General features: G+C 41.4%; 2 protein-coding genes across 2 annotated transcripts in view; one reads left to right on the forward strand and one right to left on the reverse strand.

The window, feature by feature from the left end:
- LOC308302788 (carboxypeptidase Q-like) overlaps nucleotides 1–23,263 on the forward strand; it is a 33,804-nt gene extending 10,541 nt beyond the window's left edge. Inside the window, exons 7-11 of the mRNA XM_080747079.1 lie at nucleotides 9,153–9,264; nucleotides 13,931–14,022; nucleotides 15,062–15,157; nucleotides 15,781–15,886; nucleotides 22,859–23,263. Of these exons, the coding sequence (XP_080603205.1) occupies nucleotides 9,153–9,264; nucleotides 13,931–14,022; nucleotides 15,062–15,157; nucleotides 15,781–15,886; nucleotides 22,859–23,019 (567 nt within the window). The 3' untranslated portion in view covers nucleotides 23,020–23,263. The remainder of the gene's footprint in view (nucleotides 1–9,152; nucleotides 9,265–13,930; nucleotides 14,023–15,061; nucleotides 15,158–15,780; nucleotides 15,887–22,858) is intronic.
- Nucleotides 10,413–13,011, reverse strand: LOC308308327 (calcium homeostasis modulator protein 5-like; the record flags this gene model as incomplete). The annotated part of the gene is made up of 4 exons (XM_080753723.1): nucleotides 10,413–10,826; nucleotides 11,438–11,696; nucleotides 12,103–12,290; nucleotides 12,901–13,011. 4 exons carry the CDS (start codon nucleotides 13,009–13,011, stop codon nucleotides 10,413–10,415), a joined length of 972 nt encoding a protein of 323 aa, XP_080609849.1.
- Nucleotides 23,264–23,874: the final 611 nt, after the last annotated feature.

The raw sequence follows: 23,874 nt of genomic DNA on the forward strand, positions 1-23,874 counted from the left end.
CCCCACTCTCCATATACTGGGGGTGGGGGACATTAGTCGAAAATAGTCGATCTACAACGCAACACGGCTATACTTAGATCTGCTTATTCGGCTATGTTTGGTGGAGAAATGTTATGTACTGTAAAAGCTTCATCACTAGGACAAATCACAGTTTTTTTGCAAGTAGGTCTCAAGTTTTTGCTCTCGAGTACTGAGTCAATTCCCAAGTCAAGACAGGCAAGTCCCAAGTGAAGAATAACAAGTCCCAAGTTAAGTCCAAGTCCCAAACATTTTGTTTTGAGTCTCAAACAAGTCCTAAGCTTGTTGGAATGTATCAAGGGACTATTTTCTTGTTTAAAGTAATCAAATTTGTCGACTCCACAAGAAGTGATTAACCCATTTAGGCCTAGAATTATTGACTGCTTTAACCAGTGAAAAATAGCAGATATACAAGCTCACAGCGCGGCACCGAGTGCCGCGCTGCGAGCTTGTAGATCTGCTATTTTTGAAAAAGTCGTGAAAATGTGTGCAAATCTTTGAATATATGTATTTTCAAAGCGAATGTTTGTAACTCAGATTTTGCTTCTGGGTGGTCCCTGGAACTAAATATTTTGAGATGGGGGTCCGTGGCCAAATAAATATCATTTTGGGGGTCCTTCACATGAAAAGGTTTGAGAACCACTGACATAGTAGTCTCTCGAGAACAGACTAACTGAGCTCAAGTTAAGTGAAAAGGACCTTTTCTTTGACGATGGCTGGCCATATTGCTGACATAGAAACATAGGTTTTTTCCAAAAATCTTAGAAGGATTCAAAAGACACTTACCTAGAATCGGGTCAAAATTCTAATTTTCACGATTTAAAAAAAATAGCAGATCTACAAGCTCGCAGCGCGGCACTCGGTGCCGCGCTGTGAGCTTGTATATCTGCTATTTTTGTATATTTAAAGCATAAAATATTGCGTCATAATGTGTTCAGGCCTAATGGGTTAACATAACACAAGCTGAGAGGGAGACAGATTAGGAGAGACAGACAGTAAGAAAGCTGAGAGGCAGACAGTTTAGTGGAGACAGACAGACTAAGAAAGCTGAGAGACAGTGTATGAGACACAGACAGTAGGGAAGCTGAGGTAGAAAAGTGTAAGAGAGACAGACAGCAGGAAAACTGCTGTGTGCGTGTGCGTGTGCGTGTGTGTGTGTGCGTGTGTGCGTGTGTGCGTGTGTGCGTGTGTGCGTGCGTGTGTGCGTGCGTGCGTGCGTGCGTGCGTGCGTGCGCATGCGTGTGTGCACATTTGCGTGGGTTCAGTTGGAAATGAGAACATTGGAACACTAAATATTACTTTTCGTCAACCATCACTATTTAAAGTTTCTATGGAAAGATGATTACACTGGGAGTTCACTTTCATTTCTGGGGGAAATATAATTATGAAGTCAGTCACTGTAGAATGTGCTGTTGCCTTAGCAACAATTATTTAGAAAAAAAAGAAAAAAGTCGAGTCCTGGCTATATCTACATCACAGCCAAACTTTATCATTAACATTCATGCTATCAGAATCAGAATGTAGAGTACAAAAAAGAAAATAAATAAATATTTGTCCGGTTTTGAAATATGCAAGATAAAGTCAGGCCTTATTCATGTACCCAATTTCACACACTGGAAACTTTAGTGAAAAAAACAAAAAAACAATGACATAGTTACAAAATACAAGATGGGATCCAATTTAGTATTTCTTTAAACCTTCTATTAATTCACAATTCTTTCTGTCACTGTCCGGCTTAACTCCGACCATACGGTCTAAAATCTGGCGCAGAAATGCAGATATCGGTATCTGTCTGAGGGGGACACCTAATTTCTCGGTGTGTTTGGGAGATTGTATGCATCTGCTTCCCAGATTGGCTAACTAACCCAAACCGTTGGCTTCATGGTTTGTCTAGGCCTTGTAATAATAATAATCTAGATATAATAATGATGATGATGATGATAATAAGAGCTGCTAAGAGAGGCAAGGGATGTCGATTTGGATTTGGGTGATTTCAAAATCTTAGTTCGTCCTGTTATTTTAGGAATGCTAAACATCACTGCTCTGCTGCTACAGAGAAGTACTTTACAGAGGAAGTTAACCACATGATGAAACAAAACAACCTCAGATGATATACTGCAAACTCCCAACTCTTTCTTTTCCCACAGCAGAAAAAAATCTAAAGTATTTTAAGATCACGTTGATGACGGACACACAGTTGGCTTCATCGCATCCATCCATCCAACGTGAACCTCAACATGTTGCCTGTACACAGGGGCGTCACAAGGGGGGGAAAAGTGGGACTGAGTTACTAGGGCCCAAGGTGGACGAGCCTTAATTATTTTATACTTTAGCTAAAAGAAAGTAGTGAAAATGTGTGCAAATCTTTGAATATATGTAGGTTTTTAAGCAAACATTTGTAACTCAAATTTTGCTTCTGGGGGGTCCCTGGAACTCAATATTTTGAGATGGCGGTCTGTGGCCAAATACATATCATTTTGAACTGAAAAGGTTTGAGCAACACTGACATAGAAACATAGGTGCAGCTCTACAAGCTCGCAGCTGTGAGCTTGTATATCTGCTATTTTTCAATGGTTAAAGCACAAAATAACGCGCAATGATGCGTTCCCAGTCTAAATACGTTAAACCCCCTCCCCCCTATGAAGAACATTCATGGGGGGGGGGGGGGGCGCAGTGAATCCTTGTACCCGGGGCCCGGAATTTGGTGCGACACCCCTGCCTGCACAGCACAAAGCCTGCTGATAAAGACTCATTAGATTTCAACAGTGTGATGTATGAGTCACGGTAGGTGGGTGTACACTGGGTTCCGCTGGCTTCAGCGCCGTGGGCTTTGTAGTGGGATGAGCCTGTTTGTGTTCAGGAGCGCTAGCTAACATGACTCATGAGTCACGCAGTCGGGGGAGGGGGAGGGGGGGCCACTGCTGACCTGTTAGCCTCGCGTAGCGCGCTTTAGCCAAACTCTGTGATGGGAAAACGTAATGGTTCATATCCCTGGACATCCTGCTGGAAACGGTGGGTGTGGGAAATGACTGAGCCTGGGCCAACACTAGACTAGAGGACTGGTTCTCAACCTGTGGGTTGGGACCCCCAGGGGGGGTCCCCAAATTATTTTTTTTGGAGGGGTCCCCAGATGATTAATGTAATGTGCAACACTGTTTTCTCACTCGAGTCAAAGCAACATAGGCTACAGTTTAAGTGTATAGAGGGTTTATGCACATTTCCAAACGTGACAATTTAAGGACTTTTTAATACCTCTAAAATGTCATACATTGGCCAAACTGTCAAATATCAGAGGCCGAAATTGTGAAAATAGCCGATCTACATGCTTACAACGCCTCATGTTTGCGAGGCGTTGTAAGCATGTAGATCTGCTATTTTCACAATAGAAACGTGTTATACAAAATGTAATGCCTCAACTCTTAGTGCTCGTCAGGGTGGGGTGGGGGGGGGGGGGGGGGGGGGGGGGCGGTCCCCAGTTAAAATATGATTATTTGGGGGGTCGTTGAGAACCACTGGACTAGAGGACCGGGGTTGTACTGGGTTGTTACTGCGTTGTACTGGTTTGAACTGGGTTACACTGTGTTGTACTTGCTTACACCAAGTTTTGATTGATTGATTGATTGAATAATTTATTAGAAGTTTGCATAGGGAAAAAGTACAGTTTCATGACCGTACAAATCACTGGTTCAAGGTCAACTAAAATTCCTATTAATTCAGCCTATTAAGCTTTTTGGCTTATTTACACAGGAACCACTTTATGTGGGCCTATCTCATATAACACTGACAGACAGACGGATAAAACACAGTATTTTTGCAAAGGGAATTGTCAGTAACAAAAGGGGAAGAAATTAAAAGCAGTCATAAAAAATTCAAATAACAAGAGAAAAGAAATAATAGTAATAAAGAGAAATATGAGATATTTACAATATCTTGGGCTTAGTCTATTACGAGTTTTGAGTAGCAACCGTTTAGTTGTACCGGGTTATGATAAAACACGTGAAATTTGTCCTCTGCATTTTCCCATCCTATGACTACTAGGAGCAGTGGGCAGCCACAGTGAGCAGCCACTGGTGCCATCTCAATATTTTTATGTCCAACTTCGTCATTCTAGTATGTCACACAAAAGTAACAAAAAATAGCCGATCTACAAGCTCAAAACGTTTAGCTATTTTTTTTATTGGAATCCTGAAAAGGATTTCAAATGCATTTAGTTATATATGGATAAACTTATAAAGTTAAATACATTTACACTGGTCAATTTTGTAATACTAGTCATGAAACTACCAGTCATTCAGAGGGTCATGTTTGCATTTTTGGAATTGGAACAGCTGAATAATAATAATAATATATCGGTATTCTGGTTAACCTGGAGGATGCATGTGGACCCCAGACCGCCAGTTGCCCATGTACAGTATGAGTTAGAGGTTCATTGTCTTGCTCAAAAACACTTTGACCCATTGCTGTACCTGGAATCGAACCTGGGGCCTGCACTGGCTTGTACTGGGTTCATTTGTACAGACTTGCACTGGCTTACACTGGATTAAACTGGGTTTTACTGGCTGGTACTGGTTTGTAACTTCACATGTGAATGTGAGGGTGTGTACAAGAGAATCTTGCAGTCGACTGAAGTTGCCAAAATACATACATGCAGTACATAAATCTTTCAGCGTCTACTCTGACAAAATAAACGACAGCGAAGGGTAGAGAAGGCCAGAAATGTAGAGTTTAATAACAAAATATGCTTTTTTAATAGCGTTTGGCTGATTCCGTTGAGCGAGTTAACCATTCGACTGGGACACGTTCACAATGTGTGGCATCTTTCCATGTTGTGAGTGTGTAGATCTGCTATTTTAGCTACTTTTTTAAGAAGAAAAAAACAACAATATAGTTTGGGCGATTTAGATTATAGGGCCCGGACCGTTGGCCTAGCAGGCCGGGCACCTAGGCTCCAATGTAGACTGACAACGCATTGCAGGTTCGAGTCTCGTTCCTGATGATCTGCATGTCTGCATGTCTCTCCCCATCTCACTCTCCCTGTGCCCTGTCCATCTCCACTATACCTATAGGCAGAAAAGCCCTAAATATATATTTAAAGAAATTACTGATTATTGGCCATATTTCAGTTATTTATCTAATATCACACACTAACAGAATCCTTTTTATGCCCATATATGGAGTTCCCTGATGTCATCAATATTAAGCCCATATCTAACAGGACTTCATATGGGAATGCCCATATATGGAGGAAGACAGCCCATATCTGTGTGGCTGGTTCTACAGACAGGGATATCCATGTATGGGCATAAAAGGGTATGATGTCAGATGTCATAGACATCATAGGACTTTCACATAATGAATAACTGAGTAAGCATGTTTGGGCTCTCAGCATAAGTATCTTCATATACAGTACATGGATCTCCATATATGGGTACCAGGGGTCTCCATATATGGGTAACTGGTCCGATGTACATCACAGTAGTAGTAGTAGTAGGTCGGGAGTGGCTTATTGTCGGTATCAGCCGGTAACACGCGGGAGTCTGTCCCCGTTACAATGAACTAGACCCCTGGGAGATGTACTGGCCAGATGGCAAAGAATTGGCGCGACCTCGCCCTTTGGGGTGAGGTCACATGTCGCCCTGAGGCGTCTTACTAGTGTAATTTGTATTCATATGTTCCAATGTTGAAAGCCAAAAACCTGTGACAATGAATCGTCATCTAAAATGTCATGATGGTGACGGCCCTGGTATTTGGTTGCTATTTGAGACTAGATACGGTAGCTTCCTGGTGTTGTGTAATCTAAGACCTCATCCTCCACAAGCAGAATTTAAGAATGAGGAAACTGAATCAGTGGAACAAAGAAGTCACAAAGTTGAGATGAACGTCGACGTTGCTGTCAACGTTACCCTGACAGCAGCGCACGATGACAGAGGTCACATGATTTCTAAAAAGACAGAGGGGTCCCCAAATGATTTTGGGGGGTCCCCAGATGATTAACTTAATGTGCAATTTGTTTTCTCTCTCAGCAGTAAACAAACCAACGTAAGGTTTAAGTGTATAGAGGGTATCTGCACATTTCTAAAGTGACAATTTAAGGACTTTTTAATATCCCTAAAATGACAAATTAAACATTGTCCAAATTGTCAAATATTAGAGGCAGAAAATTGTGAAAATAGCAGATCTACATGCTCACAACGCCTCGCAACGCAAGGTGTTGTGAGCATGTAGATCTGCTATTTTCACAATAGAACCGTGTTATACAGTGCTCGTCTGGGTGGCAGGGGTTCCCCAGTTAAAATATGATTATTTTGTGATGGAGAGGTCCATCACAAACATGAACGTTTAGTTGACGATTATTTGTGATTCATCATTTAAAGGGATATTTCACTTCCAAATAAATCAATCATTAAAACAATATATACAAAATAAATGAAAAGAAGTAATGGAATAAATCACAGCGCCCTCACGCATTAGAAGGACATTCTAATGCGTGAGGTGGCCTTTTTTAAATGTTTATTTTATTTGAAAGTGAAATACCCCTTTAATTGTGTTTATGGCATGGTGTTTTAGGCACTGTCTCAAATGTAAAACGTTATCAGATCAGAAATGCCAGGTTTGATTTGTAGAAAAACAATCAAACAGAGAGGTTGTGGTTCATCAATAGAAAACATAAGGGCTCTAGGGTTAGGACTCTAGTTATTATTTTCATAACCAATACATTTGTTTAAAACACAGTTTTTATCATTCAATTAACACTTATGTTGCTATCAATTAAATCTCTTTGAAGGTCCAAGATGCCATGGTCTCCATAGACTTCCATGTAATGTAATGTGCGCTGTTCACAGCTTTCAACAATCAACAATCTGCTTGGAAATCCGTTCAGGCATTCATGAGGTATAGCAGCCATTATGTTTTCTTCAAATGTAAACAAACATGGCTGCCATGTTTGAAAGGTGGGGTTGGTATGGGGGTTAAACATGCAATTTCGCGATCGCGATCATGCCTAATAGATCTTTTGAGGTCCAAAAAACATTTTTGAAAAAAAAAAATCTTTTTCTTCAAAAACGGCCCAAACTCTGGAAACTCGGGGTTGGCACAGGGGGGGTACTGTACCAATACAAACTCGGGAAACTCGGGGTTGGCACCAGACAGGTTAACCACTTGAAACCTACATACTTAGTTGACCGGGGTTCACCAGGGGTCCATACCTGGTCTGGTCCCCTCTACACCAAATGTCTTGCTGACAAAAATAGCTGATCTGGAGGCTCACAACACAACACATTTCTATGCGTTATAATCTTGCAGATCTGCTATTTTCGTGAAATGTTTGTCCCCAGAATAGGGATGCTAGTGTTTTAAGTGGTTAACCTAAAATGGTTAAAATAAAATTATACTGTAGTAAAAGGTAATAAAATACAAAATGATGGCACATGCGCATCACAAGTTATCTGAACCCAAACCCATCTTGAAAGTGATTATATATGTTCACCCCAAGGTCCAAAAAAGGGGAAACCCATCACGGTGTACTTTGCAATACAAAATCAATCCTCCAGTTCTAGGCAACACAGAAGGGGGGGAACTTATTTTTATTTTCCAAACTCTTCTAAGAAAAATGGGTGGTTTCCCCTTTAAAGGGGAATACCACTACTACTAATTGAATAACTATGTCATTAATAATATACCTTGGAGATGTTGTGTGGAAATAAGAAAAAGGTCCTCCCCCTTCTGTGTTGCCTAGAACTGGGGGATTGATTGTGGGGTCATGTGATCAGTGACATCATGAAGATGTACTCTGCAAGCCAAAGAGTTTGGTGAAGTTATGAACAGCCGGTTATACATTTCTGAATGAAATCACTAAATTGATTATTCGATTACTTGATTAATTGTCTCACTGTAATTGATTATTTTATAAATTGTTTTGCTATTAACGATATTCGATTACTTGATTAATTGTCTCACTGTAATTGATTATTTTATGAATTGTTTTGCTATTAACGAAAAGATCGACAACCCACAAGAAAGATCAACGATTGAAAAGAAAACTAAATTACTGGTGATCAAATTGAGGAAGCTACTTTAAGGAACAAAGAACTACAGTATATGTCTGCTAAAGAAGACTGTGGTTTCTCCTGAAATGTCTCCCTTCCATGTTATCGTTTGGGGATTCCACATCTAAAAGAAGATGTGGAAGTGACTGCTCATCAATCAGGATATTCTACATGTCTCATTTCCATAATGTATGAATGTCTTTCATAACTGCAGGGTGGCATCTTGTGAAAATTCAGATAATGTTATATGTGTATCTTATTTGTTGTCCAATTACTTGTGGGGCTCCACTTGCAATATCCTCACGACCCACTAGTGGGCCCCAGCACTAAGGGTGGGAATCAATGTCTTAAAAAAAAGAAAAAAAGCATCACCGACCCTTGGACCCTACTGACCCCAACACGGGGCTCTTTAATGTACATGGACACCTACTGCGAGGCTTTGGGAGCTTGAGGTTGTCTATTTTCACAATATGTATCTGTGGAACTGAGTCACACTATATGTAAGGCCTCAACTCCTACATTCCAAGTGCTTGTCAGGGTGGGGAAGGGTCCCCAGTTCAAATATGTTTCTTTTTGGCAGGGGGGGGGGGGGGGGGGTGTCACTCTCTGAAAAGGTTGAGAACCTTGGGATGGGACGATATGAACATTTCATATCACGATTATTGTGACCAAAGAAATTGCGATGTACAATTATTATCGCGATAATCAAAATATCCCCAACATTCATTATCCTGGGGCGGAACATGTGCCAAAATTAGCAGGTTATTTTCAGCTATTTTTTAGCAAAGACAATTGATAGAGAGTGAAAAAAATATTGTATCAAGTGCGTATGTTATAAGTACATTTTACCAATTATAGAGGGTTTAAGTGGTACCGGGATATGCAGCTCGGCAAAAATAAAAGGTGAATTGATCCCAGTGCATGACGGAGGACGATATCACGATAAAAATGTAATCTCCACAATACGATTATCGTGAGTGTTTTTTTTATCACGATAACCGATAATATCGCTTATCGTCGCATCCCTACTGCACACCTATAGAGCATCTTTCACCCTCCCTCCTCTACTGTGTGTGTCTCTGCTGTCAGGTTGTGTTACTGAGCGGCCATTTGGACAGCTGGGACGTGGGCCAGGGCGCCATGGACGACGGAGGCGGGGCCTTCATCTCCTGGGAGGCCCTGTCAATCATCAAGGACCTGGGTAATGAAGAGAGACACTTTTACTTGTTGCAATAACTCACGACAGGTCATCGGCTGTACAGTGGTGTTTGGCTTGACGCATGGCCTGGAGTGAGGTATTGCTTCTATAACACGCATACTTATGTACACATGTACCAAATATGACAACATGAAAATTAGGGATGCGGTATCGGTAGCCTACTCGTGGTATCGGTACTCGCCCCGATACCGGCCTATTTCGCGGTATCGGTACTCGTCAGATACTGCTCACAAAGCGCCCGAGTACCCTGTGTGTTCCGCCACTTCGCCTTTCTCTCTCTCTCTTAAAGTATCAAAAGTAAAAATACAAAATGTTTGAGCATAGCAGATCTAGAAGATCATGCACAGTACAAGAATTTCCATGGGCTAAACCTGAAAAAAAGTGAAATGTGTGGCAGTTGTGCCATGTTCTGGGAAAGCAATGCTATTTAATGTGTTATATACAGCCAGAAAGTGAGAAACATCTGATAAAAAAAAAAGAAAAAAAAAAGAAAAAAACGTAATTTAAAGACATTTTGTATTATTGATTGTACTCGGTATCGGCGAGTACTCAAAATGAAGTACTCGTACTTGTACTCGGTCAGCAAAAAAGTGGTATCGGGACATCCCTAATGAAAATCATATGCATGTCCCACTCCCAACAGGCTCCATGCAGCAGCCATGTTTGGAAAGAATCAAGGCCTCTTCCTTTACAGATCTTACCAATTATATGAGAATAATTAAGGCTCTGTTCCATCATGGTCAAATTGATTGATTGAATACTTTATTAACAGTTTCCAAAAGGTACAGACCTTATACAATAATGCTAAAAGGATTTTCAAAATATCCAACAATTATTTGCCAAAAGCTAAGCTTTTCATGAATAATACAAAAAATTTAATAAAATAAAAACTGCAATGACCTTTCTAAGAAATGGCATTAAAACAAAATACATTTCTAAGAAAGAAGTGACGGGTCGTGAGCTCTGAGAGCTGCTGTTTTCACTAGTTTGGGTCCCGGGCTAACATCTTATTTCTCTTTCGGGTCTCGAGCTAAAACGTTTGGGAACCACAGCCTTACACACCTTGGTAAAAAAAAAAGAAGATTTAAGTACTTCCGACAGATTTAAGAAATTGTGCTCTCATGTTGACCTCAAAAACAACTCTCCTGCTCTCCAGGTGTCTCTTCAGGTCTCTTTTCAGGTCTCTTTTCAGTTCCGTCTTCCCCCTTTTCAGGCCTGGCTTTTCCCTTTTCCCCAACATACTTGTGCAGGGTGCTGTAGTACGTCATGTTTTCATGTACGCTGTAGAGAGCCGAGATCTCCTCCCACGCCTCCTGGTCGGGGAGGGTGAATTTCTCGGGGTCCTTCTCGCCAAAGAAGCTCTCCACGTTTCTTTCTGCCAACTTTTGGGCATATTTCTCCGCAAAGACGTCAAAGTGCCTATTTTCCTTCAGCGTGTAGAGCTTCCAGAACGTGCGCTGCAGGTAGCTCATCCTGGAGCAGCAGTTGCAATTGCTAACGAGCCCAAGAACGGCACCTATAATGAGGACACACCAGCCCATGATCTGTGGATGCATAGAAGTATAAGAGCAGAGCACACGTTCACATGGTTAAAACTAGAACTGCACTCTGTTGAGGTGCCAACTTGCCAGTGACACCACTGGCATCACCAGGAATGCTGGTCCCTCATTGGCTGTTAATGATGACATTGCCAGAAATGCTGGTCCCTGATTGGGCTATAGGCTTAAAGGGGAAGACCACCCATTTTCAATATTGAACTATGTCATTAATATACCTTAGAGGAGAAATAGAAAAAATGTTCCCCCCCTTCTGTGTTGCCTAGAACTGAAGGATTGATTTTGGGGTTTGTATTGTAAAGTACAACGGTGTGATGTCATCAAGTTGTACTTTACAATACAAACACCAAAATCAATCCTCCAGTTCTAGACAACACAGAAGGGGGGAAACTTTTTTTCTATTTCCACACAACTCCTCTAAGGTATATTAATGACATAGTTCAATATTGAAAATGGGTGGTCTTCCCCTTTAAAGACTCTGCTTCAATTCATTGATCTCTACTATGGAAGTCACATGGTTATTGAAGAGGCTGCCGTGTCTTACGGCTGCCCTTCTCCACTCCCCCGCCGGCGTCAAGAACTTCCAGAGCATTGCTCACCTGTGACTGTGCCCTGAGCATTAGCAGCAGTTCCGTGCGTTCGCCAGCGGATAGTTTGCATAGCTCCTTGCAGGGCACACGCGGCAGTTCCTCCTGGCACATGGACGTCTTGTTCACACAGAAGGAACCCACCACCACCAGACGGTGGCCCAGACCGCTGGCGGCACACTCATAAAAGCTTCCGTTCAGCAGGGCCACGCACAGCCACATCAATGGGGCGACGCAGGCACGCGTGAAGATACTCAGGATCACCGTGGACCTAGGGCTGTCACAATTATTACATAATCGTCTAATCGTGATTATTTGACATAATCGTGATTATTTTTCATAATCATCATCATTGTTTCCATGTTGAAAAATGTTCATATATATCTTTTTAAAGTAAAACAATAGTGAAAATAGCAGATCTACAAGCTCACAACTTGAGCTTGTAGATCGGCTATTTCCACTATCAATGTTCTTTTTTAAGTATAAAGTTGTCAAATATGTCAGTAATTTCTTTGCATATTTAGGTTATGTGTCATATCTACCATGTGCAACTTGAAAGCCTAAAAGCCAAACAGAAATGTAATTGTCAACGACAGAAACACAATTAAATCGTTAATCGCAATTATTTGAGTGACAATTAATCGTCATGTAAAATGTCATAATCGTGACAGCCCTACCTGGGGCACTGCAAACAGTTGTCCTCTGGGCATAGTTTCTTATGGTTTAGACAGCAGCCGGTGAAGAGCCTCCACATTCTGGTGCTGAAGAACAGGCCAAGAATCAGAAGCACCGCTGCCGGGCCGAGCAGGAAAGTCAGCCCGTAGGCAAAGTTCTGCTCGTGGTTGCAGGGGCACTGAAAGGAGACCTTGGACAGTGGTGGAAAAGATATTCAAAATGTTCACTTTAGTACTGCAATGTAGAAATACGCTGTTAGGGTGCCCTCACACCAAAATACCTATGAGAGTGGAATCCGCGTTCCGTCAATGCATTTCAATGAGAAGGGAGCGTTTTTTGCAGAAATCCTCTGCTGGCATGAAACCGCTTCACTCTCATTGAAATGCATTGGCAGAACGCGGATTCCACTCTCATAGGTACTTTGGTGTGAGGGCACCCTTACAAGTAAAAGTATTGGTATTGAAATGTGCTACCAAAAGTAGAAAGTATTAATTATGCAGAATGTCCCATTTCACAAGTCTTCAAATATATAAAATGTATTAAAATCTTGAAAATAGCATAATTACAAGCTCACAATGCATTGTGAGGTTGTAGATCGGCTATTTTCAAATGGCCGAAATGTGTTTAGAGCTGAAGGGGCAGATCTACAAAGTAACGAGTAACTAAAGTTTTCAAGTAACTGTATTGAATTAAAAGTACAATATTTGCCTCTGAGATGTAGTGTAGTAGAAGTACTGAAGTACTACTTAAGTACAGTACTTGTAATAAGTAAATGTAATTAGTTACTTTCCACCACTGACCTTGGTGAAGATCGCCTCTCCACTGATTGTCAGAAGTGCCATGAAACTGTAACCGATGGTGGTCTTCTTATCCACTAAAAAGCCCAAGATGGAAGGCAGAACGTTATCCATAACGCCCATGAGAGAAGCTTTCAGATGACACTCCACAAAAATTAGAAGAAAAGCTAAGCAAGGCAAATTAAAGCAGGAAAAGGACAGATGAAAGCGCTGGAAAGTTGGTGTGCCCAAAGGCCTATTTCCTTCAAGATAATGCTCGTTTGGTATTACTGTTATATCCCAATGTTCTCTCCTCCAAAAGACGACTTAATGAAGTATTAAAATGTGCATTTCTGTGGACATGCTCAGCAGTTCATTAAAAAATACTGATTTGACTTTTGTTTACTGTCCACTTGCACCACCTCCCACTGTCTCACCATCAGTTCTCTGTCTCACTTCTCTTTTGCAGGATGCCGCAACAATAATGACAGATTATTAATGCTGGGAAATGGCACGAATGACACGAATCACGTGGAACGAATCCGCTGGGAAATGAATTCCGTCTTACCATGCATGAGAAACAATTCTTTGCCAGAGAAGCTTGCAGCTTACAATGGGAATACAACAATACATGCACTGGCTCCCCGTTTTCAGCCAGGATACAAGGCCACGACTCCAAGGTCCTGCTAATCACTCATAACTGTGTAAATGGACATGCGCCTCCCTGCCTACAGAAACCAATTAAGCCCCCACGGACGTCCACTCGCACCCTCAGATCCGTGACCAGATTCCTCCTCGATGTCCCTAGTACCAATCTATGCACCATGGGGGTCTGGGGCCTTCGGCAGCACCGCGCCTGTGGAACAGCCTTCCTATCGATTTGAGAGCAGACCGCAGACCCTGGATTCAGAAACGGGCCTAAAAACGTTATTATTTCGGAAGGCCTTTTCGTGTTAAATTGTTCTGTAACCACTGTGTGTGTGTGTGTGTGTGTGTGTGTGTGTGTGTGTGTGTGTGTGTGTGTGCGTGTGCGTGTGCGTGTGTGTGCGTGCAGGTTTGCGTCCCAGGAGGACCCTCAGAGCAGTTCTGTGGACAGCAGAGGAGCAGGGTGGCGTGGGAGCACAGCAGTATTACACCACCCACAAGGTGAAGTTCACTTTACACAGCATTACCCAAGACGGAAATAGCAATACAAGGCAATTCTGTTCTACTTCCCGTATCTGCGTGACGTAGGTGGATACCTTTTTAGGAGACGGGAAGCAGGTTGGAGTCCATTCATTTCATGAACACAGCTTCTGATCTACTCTTAAGCTCCATGGTCACTGAACTAAATATTGGACCTGATCGTTACAAGCCACATAATATTCCCATATGCTTTTTTCAAAAGACACAAATCAGGAGAAAATCTACTTTATTATTGCTCTTTTTCTGTCCCAGCAACACAACACACTCTTGCGGGATCTAGAACGATGCCTGTTAGGGAAGCGGACGAGGTTGTCGGTTTGAATCCTGAGGGCGAGGGTGGAAGATGTGCAGTGTGATGAGAAGAACTCAGACTTTTAACCCATTTAGGCCTAGGATTATTGACTGCTTTAACTATTGAAAAATAGCAGATATACAAGCTCGCAGCGCAGCGCGGCACCGAGTGCCGCGCTGCGAGCTTGTAGATCTGCTATTTTTGAAAAATCATGATTTTGAGTCTTTGAATATATCTATTTAAAGCAAACAATTGTAACTCAAATATTTGCTTCGGGGGGTCCCTGGAACAACATATTTTGAGATGGGGGTCCGTGGCTAAATACCTGTAATTTTGGGGGTCCTTGACATCAAAAAGTTTGAGAACCACTGATTTAGAGGAAGGATTTAGAAGTCGGGTCAAAGATCGTGTCAAAGATATTCAAAGACTTGCACACATTTTCACGATTTTTCAAAAATAGCAGATCTACAAGCTCGCAGCGCGGCACTCGGTGCCGCGCTGTGAGCTTGTATATCTGCTATTTTTCCAAAGTTAAAGCATACTATAATGGTTAAAGTGGTTAAAATCTAACGCGACTCGGGCGCGGTCCAGGTATTTGAGAGTTAACATAACCGCTTTAATGTCGCTGCATGTTTCTCAATATGTCTATCTCTCTTCCATCTCTCTCCACCCCTCACCCTCCTACCTCTCCCTCCCCCTCTCCTCCAGGTGAATCTGTCCAACTATGACCTTGTGATGGAGTCTGACTCGGGGACATTCACTCCGGTGGCCTTACAGTTCAGAGGCAGCGATGCGGCATGGAAGGTAGCGTTAAACGTCTCTGACACCATCTGTCTGTCTGTCTGTCTCACTGGGATAACTTGAATCACCACTGGGTCAAGGCTGGGCATCTTTGACCCCGGGGGGGCCACTATATTTTCACACTCACTCCAGAGGGCCACATTGCATATACAGTCAAAAATAGCAAAAATAGACGATTTACAAGCTTAAAACGCATTGTACTGCGACGCGTTTTGAGTTTCTTTGAATTGGAATGCTGAATTCTTTTTAGTGGATTAGAATCCTGAAAAGTATATATATTTTATTAATTTAATTTCAAATGCATTTATATGTTATGAACTTAAATACTAAAAAAAGACTAGTACTAGTCATTAAGCTGCTACTATAGACTGAAGTAATTAAAGCGGGTCATGTTTGCATGTTTGGAATTGTAACAGCTGAAATCAATAATATATCAGTATTACGATATTAACCTGCGGGCCGATTGTTGTGGCCCCCGCACCGCCAGTTGCCCATGTAAGCTCTAGGTGTATACTGGTCAGCTCCCAGTGGCTTGTCACATAAGCCTGTGCTTGTACTGGGTGCTTCCCAGTGTTATTTATTCTTGTTTAAATAAAGCTTTGTCATTGTGTCTCAACCGTCTCCAGGTGATGGAGCAGGTGGTTCAACTGCTGGCTCCCATCAACACCACCAAACTGGAACCCCAAGCTGAAGGGACAGATATATCACCCTGGATGGAGGCTGGAGTCCCAGGTACGTCTGTCTGTCTGTCTGTCTGTCTGTTTGTACTAGATCCCAGTCAATGAACTGGGGTGTGACGTTGGTGTAGTGGTTAGTGCATATCGATGGCCAAAACGCAAAACCTCCTATCTGAAAAATTCACTTTGTTGGGAAAATGAAAAAGAAAATGTGTGTTCAACACAAAACAGGCAACTTTTTTTGGTTAAATAACACTTTTTACAGCACTTAATTGAGATCAAGACATTCTACAGGTCTGTTACAAGTATTACCATTAACATTCTTTATCAAAGGTTTCACCACCTGACACCAAGCATTAGTAATCAATTGGCAACACAGATAGGAGGTTTTGAGCTTCATTATTTTGCCAAATGTTCCATATGTCTTTTGCCAAACCTGTCAAATGTCATGTTCTAGTCACATGACATTTTAGCAAAATGAGGGGCAGAACGATCTTGCAGACAGACCGACCATGTGTTGTGCAGCATAGCCTGTTGTCCTCATTTCTAGTGAAATCCAAAAATCATGAAATTTGCAGATAGGAGGTTTTGCGTTTTGGCCATCGGTATGCCCTTCATGTGGAAGGTGAGTGGTTCAAACCCTGCCTAAGCCGACGTCAGCAAGGGGGAGAAGACGACAGCCAGCCCCATGGCCTCCCCTAAGTAACAAGAAATCTTGTGAAATAAAATCTCGTCAACCAATCATCAAGGACGATGATACACGAAAGAGGAAGTCAAGGAACCAACCCTGGGTCTCTGTAGGCTTGTCACAATTATTACATAATCGTCTAATCGCAATTATTTTACATAATTGTCATAATCGTAATGGCAATAGTCGTAGACGCGTTGGAGCTTCTAGATCGTCTATTTCCACTATCAATGTTTGAGGAGTGAGGAGCATGAGGAGTGCATGACTGTGGATGGACTGTGACAACATCGAGGCTTGCCACCCGCTGCCCAGGAGAAAGGACAGTGACAACCCCGGCCCGCCGGGCGTAATTGTGAGGTTTGCCAACAGAAAATTCAAGACGGCTCTGCTGAAGCAGGCGAAAAAGTTAAAGGGAACCGATGTGTTCATTAAGCATCTATCCCCAAAAAAATGGGGAAATAGCAAGAAAGGCTCGCCAACTCAAGAAGCAGAAAAAAAAACAGAACACTTGGACCGCAAACTGCAAGATTTTTATCAAGTTAAATGGTACCACTGAAGATGCAAAAGTGGTGTTGATTAGAGGCATTGAGGAGCTGGACAAGTACCAACGATGAGCTATGAATGTACTGCACTGTATAGGCTACTGTAATGGACTTGACTGGTCTGGACTATAAGGTAACAAGTACAACTAACAACACATCATGACACAAAACCATAGAACTTATTCTTCATCTGGTGACATCAGTCACCTAACACAGAGGATAAGAGACTATGAACATATAGATCTTAATACATTGGATTATAGTGAATACAGCATAATGGACCCGGACATCAATTCTTTCTTCAACATTAATAACGCTTGCAAATACTACACTACTGAACAATATAATCGCAACATCAAAGCAGACGGGAAGTTATCAATTATTCACATTAACTCTCCCCACGCTTTGAACGTTAACGTTCGCCCCATTTTTTACAGAACCTCGATGCCAATACGGCGCTCGTTCGGTTCGTTCGTCTGATGACTGTAAGCTGATGAGGGGTCGCGCGGCCGTTTACTGTAAACACATTTTCCGCGGTGATGGTGTAAAAAATCCATCAACGGAGAACAATTCACTTCCTTGTTGATTTCCTCTGGCTGTAAGGCTCTGTGGCCAGTGACTGGTCTTCTTCTTCTTCAACACATAACAGGCAAATTCACATTCATTCTCGCATGACGCCGCCCTCTGCTGCCTGGCAGACCAAAGTGCACTATTGCACAATAAAAAAAAAAAAAAAAAAAAAAAGTCTGTCTATCTGCTATAACGTCGCAAAGGTAAGCCGCTTTTTGATGGCACCAGACCCAATAAATAAATAAATAATCTGGCAGTAGGAGAGTTAACAGTAGAAGTTTATATGCAAATTGTAATCGTGACAACCCCAGGTCTCTGTACCTCTTTTCAGTTACTGTTTTTGATAAACTAAACCCCTCATCTACTGGACTTTATGGTTTCAGAAGTGAAATTGCTGCGTACGCATAAACACATCCTCTTACTGGCACGCAACAAGACATCCAGTACAACACATGACCAGAGGTTCTGGTCACGGCATTTGTTGACCTCTTGAACCCTCCTGGCGTCCCTGTTCTGGCACCAACACTCGGCGGGAACAGACGATCTTGAGCTTGTAGATCTGTCAACCAACTATATTGGGTTTAAAAAGAGTATTGATTGGTAAACCCTATATCTGGTATAACCTAGTTGTTTTCTAAAACCAGAATTTCACACTTTCTTTATCAGTTAGTAAGTCTGTCTGTCTGCCTGCCTGCCTGCCTGCCTGTTAGTCTGTCTGTCTGTCAGTCTGTTCGTCTGTCTGTCTTTCTCTCGTTGCCTGATCGATCTGTGTGGTTTTCATTGTGGTGGTTAAGCGGTCCAGACAACGTGTCTTGTTTTCGCGCATAAAGAAGTGAAATTGCAGCGCACATGAGAAATGTACAGTCATGGTGGTCTCACATATCCGTGAGGAATTGAGAATAACTAAGCAAAGTTGACCAAGGACATTTGCTTTTTGACACAACAAGCATGTGTTTTTTAGTACACTAAAGCAGTGTTTCTCAAATGGGGGTAAGCGGGGATACTGCAGGGTGTACGTGAGAAAAAAACTAGAAAATGGAAATATTGGGAAAATGTTAGTATTATGGTCAACGATAAAACATTCACAGACTTTGTGTGAACCTGCTCATCTGTAAAGTATTAAACCAAATTACATCAATACCTTGACTAGTACAACTGTTAAAGCAATGTTTATTTGCCATTATGCTGTTTTATTTTCAACATATTGGCATTGGAACTGGACTTTTGATGTCAAGTTTTCTAAGCAAAATGCTGTAGCCAGGGGAAGGGGGTACTCGGCTTCAGAAATCACTATAAGGAGCAGCCAAAACAGCGACTGCGTTTTTTTTACTGACGAAAACTAAATAAAAACAAAATAAAACTAAACTGTGATTACTAAAACTAAGACTAAATATATTGTCAATTTCGTCAACAAAATAAAAACTAGACTAAAATGTTGAGGAGGGACTAGTGTAGAAGGGAGTCATTTTATGTTTGGTTGCTCTCAGGTGTTGCTTGCTGAAAATAGCAGATCTACAAGCTCACAACGCGTCGCAACGCGACGCGTTGTGAGCTTGTAGATCTGCTTTTTTCAGCACGCAAGCAAGTGTCATTACGATGCCATCAAGGCCTGCCAAAATACATTTTAGTTGACTAAATCAACTGTAGATTTAGTCAACTAAAATCTTATGATATTTAGTCGACTACAATTAGACTAAAACTAAAACTTTCAGGTGACTAAATTATGACTAAAACTAAATGAGATTTTATTCAAAAGACTATGACTGAAACTAAATCAAAATTTGTTGTCAAAAACAACACTGAGAACCAGTGCATTAAAGTAGCAGATCTATGTTGCTACATGCTACCCTGCCGTCAACGCACCGCAACGGGGCGCTCCACTCCTTTGGTCCCGTAGAATGGAAGTGAAGAGAGGCTGAAAGATGCGTTTGATGTGCATGTGTGACCATGACCATAGGTGTGACTGCACACCCTGTTGTGGCAATGAACTAATTATTGATGCACACAGGATAAAGCAGCCATCCCCCACACCTGTTTTATCTTGGTTCCTGGCAGCTACCTACTGTTTAAGGCATGGCAAGCAGTGCGTTCACGGAAATAAAGAAAACCTAAAACCCTGTCTGTCATTTGAGACCTGTAACAGAGATGTACTGTAGACCGATGACATGTATTTGCTTTATTTAACCTGTTAAAAACCTGTTAAAACCAATTAAAACCTGGAAAGCATCTGTGAAACCACTTTAATTATTTTTAATAGCAAGTTTGTGCCGTGCTATGAGCTTGTAGATCTGCTATTTTTTAATTTATTTTTATCGTAAAAATGTGCAAAAGAAATGATAGCAAACATTTTGAAGTCAAATCTTTGCTTCTAGGGATCCCTGGAACAAAATATTTAGAGATTTTGGAGGGGGTCCGTCGCCAAAATCCTGGACAAATACTGTAACAATGTTTTTTCAGAAAACTGTTTTTAGAACAGACATTTGTGGAATCAGGCCTCAGTTTCTTGGGTTAAATAGGACAGTATGGAGACAGGGGAAGGAGATGCACACAGACAGAATGGAACCGGGACGTTATGCATTATATGGTTCAATGTGCTCCTCTGTGCATATCTGCGCTCCAAGGTTTTCAGAAAGGTTTTCAACTGCTTTGCTTCCTTTTCACATCAATGTTGTTTTTGACAGCAAATTTTGATTTAGTTTTAGTCATAGTCTTTTGAATAAAATGTAATTTAGTTTGTCATAATTTAGTCACCGGAAAGGTTTTAGTTTTAGTAAAGTTTTAGTCGACTAAATATCATACGTTTTTAGGCGACTAAATCTACAGTTGATTTAGTCAACTGAAATGTATTTTGGCGATGCCATGATGGCATCGTAATGACTGATTTTACACTTTGTTGCATGCTGAAAATAGCCGATCTACAAGCTCACAACGCGTCGCAGAGCGACGCGTTGTGAGCTTTTAGATCTGCTATTTTCAGCACGCAACACCTGAGAGCAACCAAACATAAAATGACTCTCTTCTCCACTAGTCCCTCCCTAACGTTTTAGTCTAGTTTTTATTTTGTTGACGAAATTGTCAATATATTAAATTTTAGTCTTAGTTTTAGTCATCACAGCTTAGTTTTTATTTAGTTTTCGTCAGTGAAAAAAACATAGTCGACAAACATTTTTTTGTCATAGTTTTAGTCGACAAAATCAACACTGTTTCACATAGCTTTGTTTGATTGGCTTAGCAGCAGACTTGAACTGCAAACACATGAAGGTCTTATGTCATAATGTGTTATGTTTCTGATCTTCTGTCGAGCCAAACAAACAAAACATGGGAAAACAAGGAACAGGAAAATGGGTATTTCAACCTTCTGAAAAAACCCGGGACTACATTCAATACACTGATGCTCAGAGTCAGAGACTAATCCTGTCGCTTATGCGCCCCGATTAACGGGTGTTTCAGCTTAGCAGTGAGTTCACACCTTTAAGGAGCCTTGGCATGCTATGCTGACATATATTCTCCTGGCCTGGTCAGGGCCCCCCCTCCCCCCACCCTCCCCCCATCCTGAAAAAGACCACCTCATCAAGGCAGAAATGGAGCTGCATGCATAAGAAGAAGCTGGCAGGACTTGAACCATGCCAGGAAAATATACATCATACTTTACTTTACTGACTTATTATGTTTCATTTATTCTGATGTTTCTTTAAGTCTCTCTCTCTCTCTCTTTCTTTCTCTCTCTGTCTCTTTCAATTCAATTCAATTTTTCAATTCAATGGGCTTATTGGGATGAGAAAACATACGTTTACATTGCCAAAGCAGAAGTGTACACAATACAATACAATACAATACAATACAATACAATACAATTGGAACAAAATATGTACAGGTGAAAAGAGTGTAACAGTTTTCATGCGTCAAGGTTACGTGCAGGCAGAGCAGGGATATATACAATGGTCTTTAAGGTGGTTGGGTTCCATTTGATATCCTTGCTGCTGTGTTTGCACCTTGTTTTACTTCACCCAGCAGGTATGGGAGTTTTTCATCATTGGTCATGTTTTCAAACTCTCAAAGTATGTGTCTCCGATGTCTTTCTCTCTCTCCTCCCTCAGTCTCTCTCTGCTTTCAAATTCTATCTTTAACAAAATCTGACAACGGTTTCACCTGCATAACTAGCATGATGTTACCTGTTTAACCAGTTTATTGTTTGGTCCCTCTTTGATATGTATCTGACTATCGCGTCTTCCTGTTGTTGGTTAATGTTTTGATTTCATAACTCTACAAGGATTATATCAGTTCACCTCCATATATTCTATAGTGCTCACTTCAGCAATGTTTTTGACTGTTTTACAACCAGAATTACAACCATTTTCAACCATATCTTGATATAACTGCTACTCTAATGCTATGGACAGTTGAGAACCCTGCTTAGTGCCTACCGATGACATCATCCATGGGGATTCCAAGCTATTTGAAGTCTTTCTCTTCCTGGAAAGTTAGGATGCTGAAATGGAAGCCGACGGTATTTACTCTTCCATTGAAAATGGATGTAATGTCACAATTATTGGGACCAAATAAACTGCGATTTACGATATTATCGCGATAATCAAAATACCCCCAACATACATTATCCAACCCATTTAGAACGGGTACACATTATTGTGTATCATTATTTTATGCTTTAACTATTGAAAAATAGCAGATATACAAGCTCACAGCGCGGCACCGAGTGCCCCGCTGCGAGCTTGTAGATCTGCTATTTTTGAAAAATCGTGAAAATTAGAATTTTGACCCGATTCTATAAGTGTCTTTTGAATACTTCTAAGATTTTTTGAAAAACCTATGTTTCTATGTCAGCAATCTGGCCAGCCATCAACAAAGAAAAGGTCCTTTTCACTTAAATGGAGCTCAGTTGGTCTGTGTCCCCCCCCCCCCCCCCCCCCCGAAGCAAAATTTGAGTTTACTTTAAAAATACATATATTCAAAGATTTGCACACATTTTCATGACTTTCATCAAAAATAGCAGATATACAAGCTCGCAGCGCGCGCTGTGAGATTGTATATCTGCTATTTTTCAATAGTTAAAGCATTCAATAATCCCAGGCCTAAATGGGTTAATAAAAGGTGAATTGATCCCAGTGCGTGACGGAGGATCATTTCACGATACATTGAAATCGCCTTATTATTGTGTTTTTTAGTTTATCACGATAAAGGATAATAAGGATTGTGGTCCCATCCCTAGGTGCCAGCCTCCACGTGTCAAATAGCAGGTACTTCTGGTTCCACCACAGCGACGGAGACACCATGACGGTCCAGAGTCCTGCGGACATGGACCTCTGCTCCGCCCTGTGGGCCGTGGTGGCCTACGTGGTCGCCGACCTGCAGGACATGCTGCCCAGGTAGCCAATCGGAGGAACGCAGCGTCCCCTCACAAGTGACACGTTCGACCAATCAACACAGAGGACAGTTGACTGTCTCTTATGGCCCCAAGTATTCCGCCTCCAATCCACTGTAAACTGACTATACGGACTATACCGTTTTCATTCCAACCGAGCCTCAGCATGACATGATTATGCTAACTATTGGAGATTTTACTTTGAAATACCGACTTTTCTGATGCTGCTTTCAGTTGTCACCAAGTATTCTATTAAATTTCTGCTGACATGCACAACCTTGTCCAGGGACGAGGGTTAATGTTTATTGTGATCCATTGTAGATTTTATGTATTTTTATTTTTAACATCTATTTTTTATAAGTAATGTTTTAATCATTGATTTTATTATCATCAACGATTCTGTTGCGTCAGTAAAGTTTTACAAACATCAGTTATTCTTCCCTTCAGAGTTTGATTTGTAAAACAAACAAAAACCCACACTTCTTTGTAGGACAAATTAGTGAAAATAGCAGATGTACAAGCTCACAACACGTCGTGATGAGATGTGTTTTGAGCTTGTAATGTGTAGACCTGCTATTTTCACATTGTCATAATATCAAACATAGACAGTCAAGATTTCCCATAATGGAAATGCATGTGTTTAATTGAAGTCTAGCAAGGTAACTACAACCAAAGCCTCTACCAAAGTGTCAAGTGTGGCTTTAACAGTGAGTTCAGGACACATTCCATTTATACATAACTTTCTTTTGTTCTGTGACTTTGTCCAAACTTTACAACATATTGGAGAGGAGAGAGGAGAGGAGAGGAGAGGAGAGGAGAGGAGAGGAGAGGAGGACGTTGAGCATAAGGTTTAGACACACACA

This window comes from Nannobrachium achirus (genome assembly GCF_963921795.1).
Source record: "Nannobrachium achirus genome assembly, chromosome: 2".
Lineage (NCBI taxonomy): Eukaryota > Metazoa > Chordata > Actinopteri > Myctophiformes > Myctophidae > Nannobrachium > Nannobrachium achirus.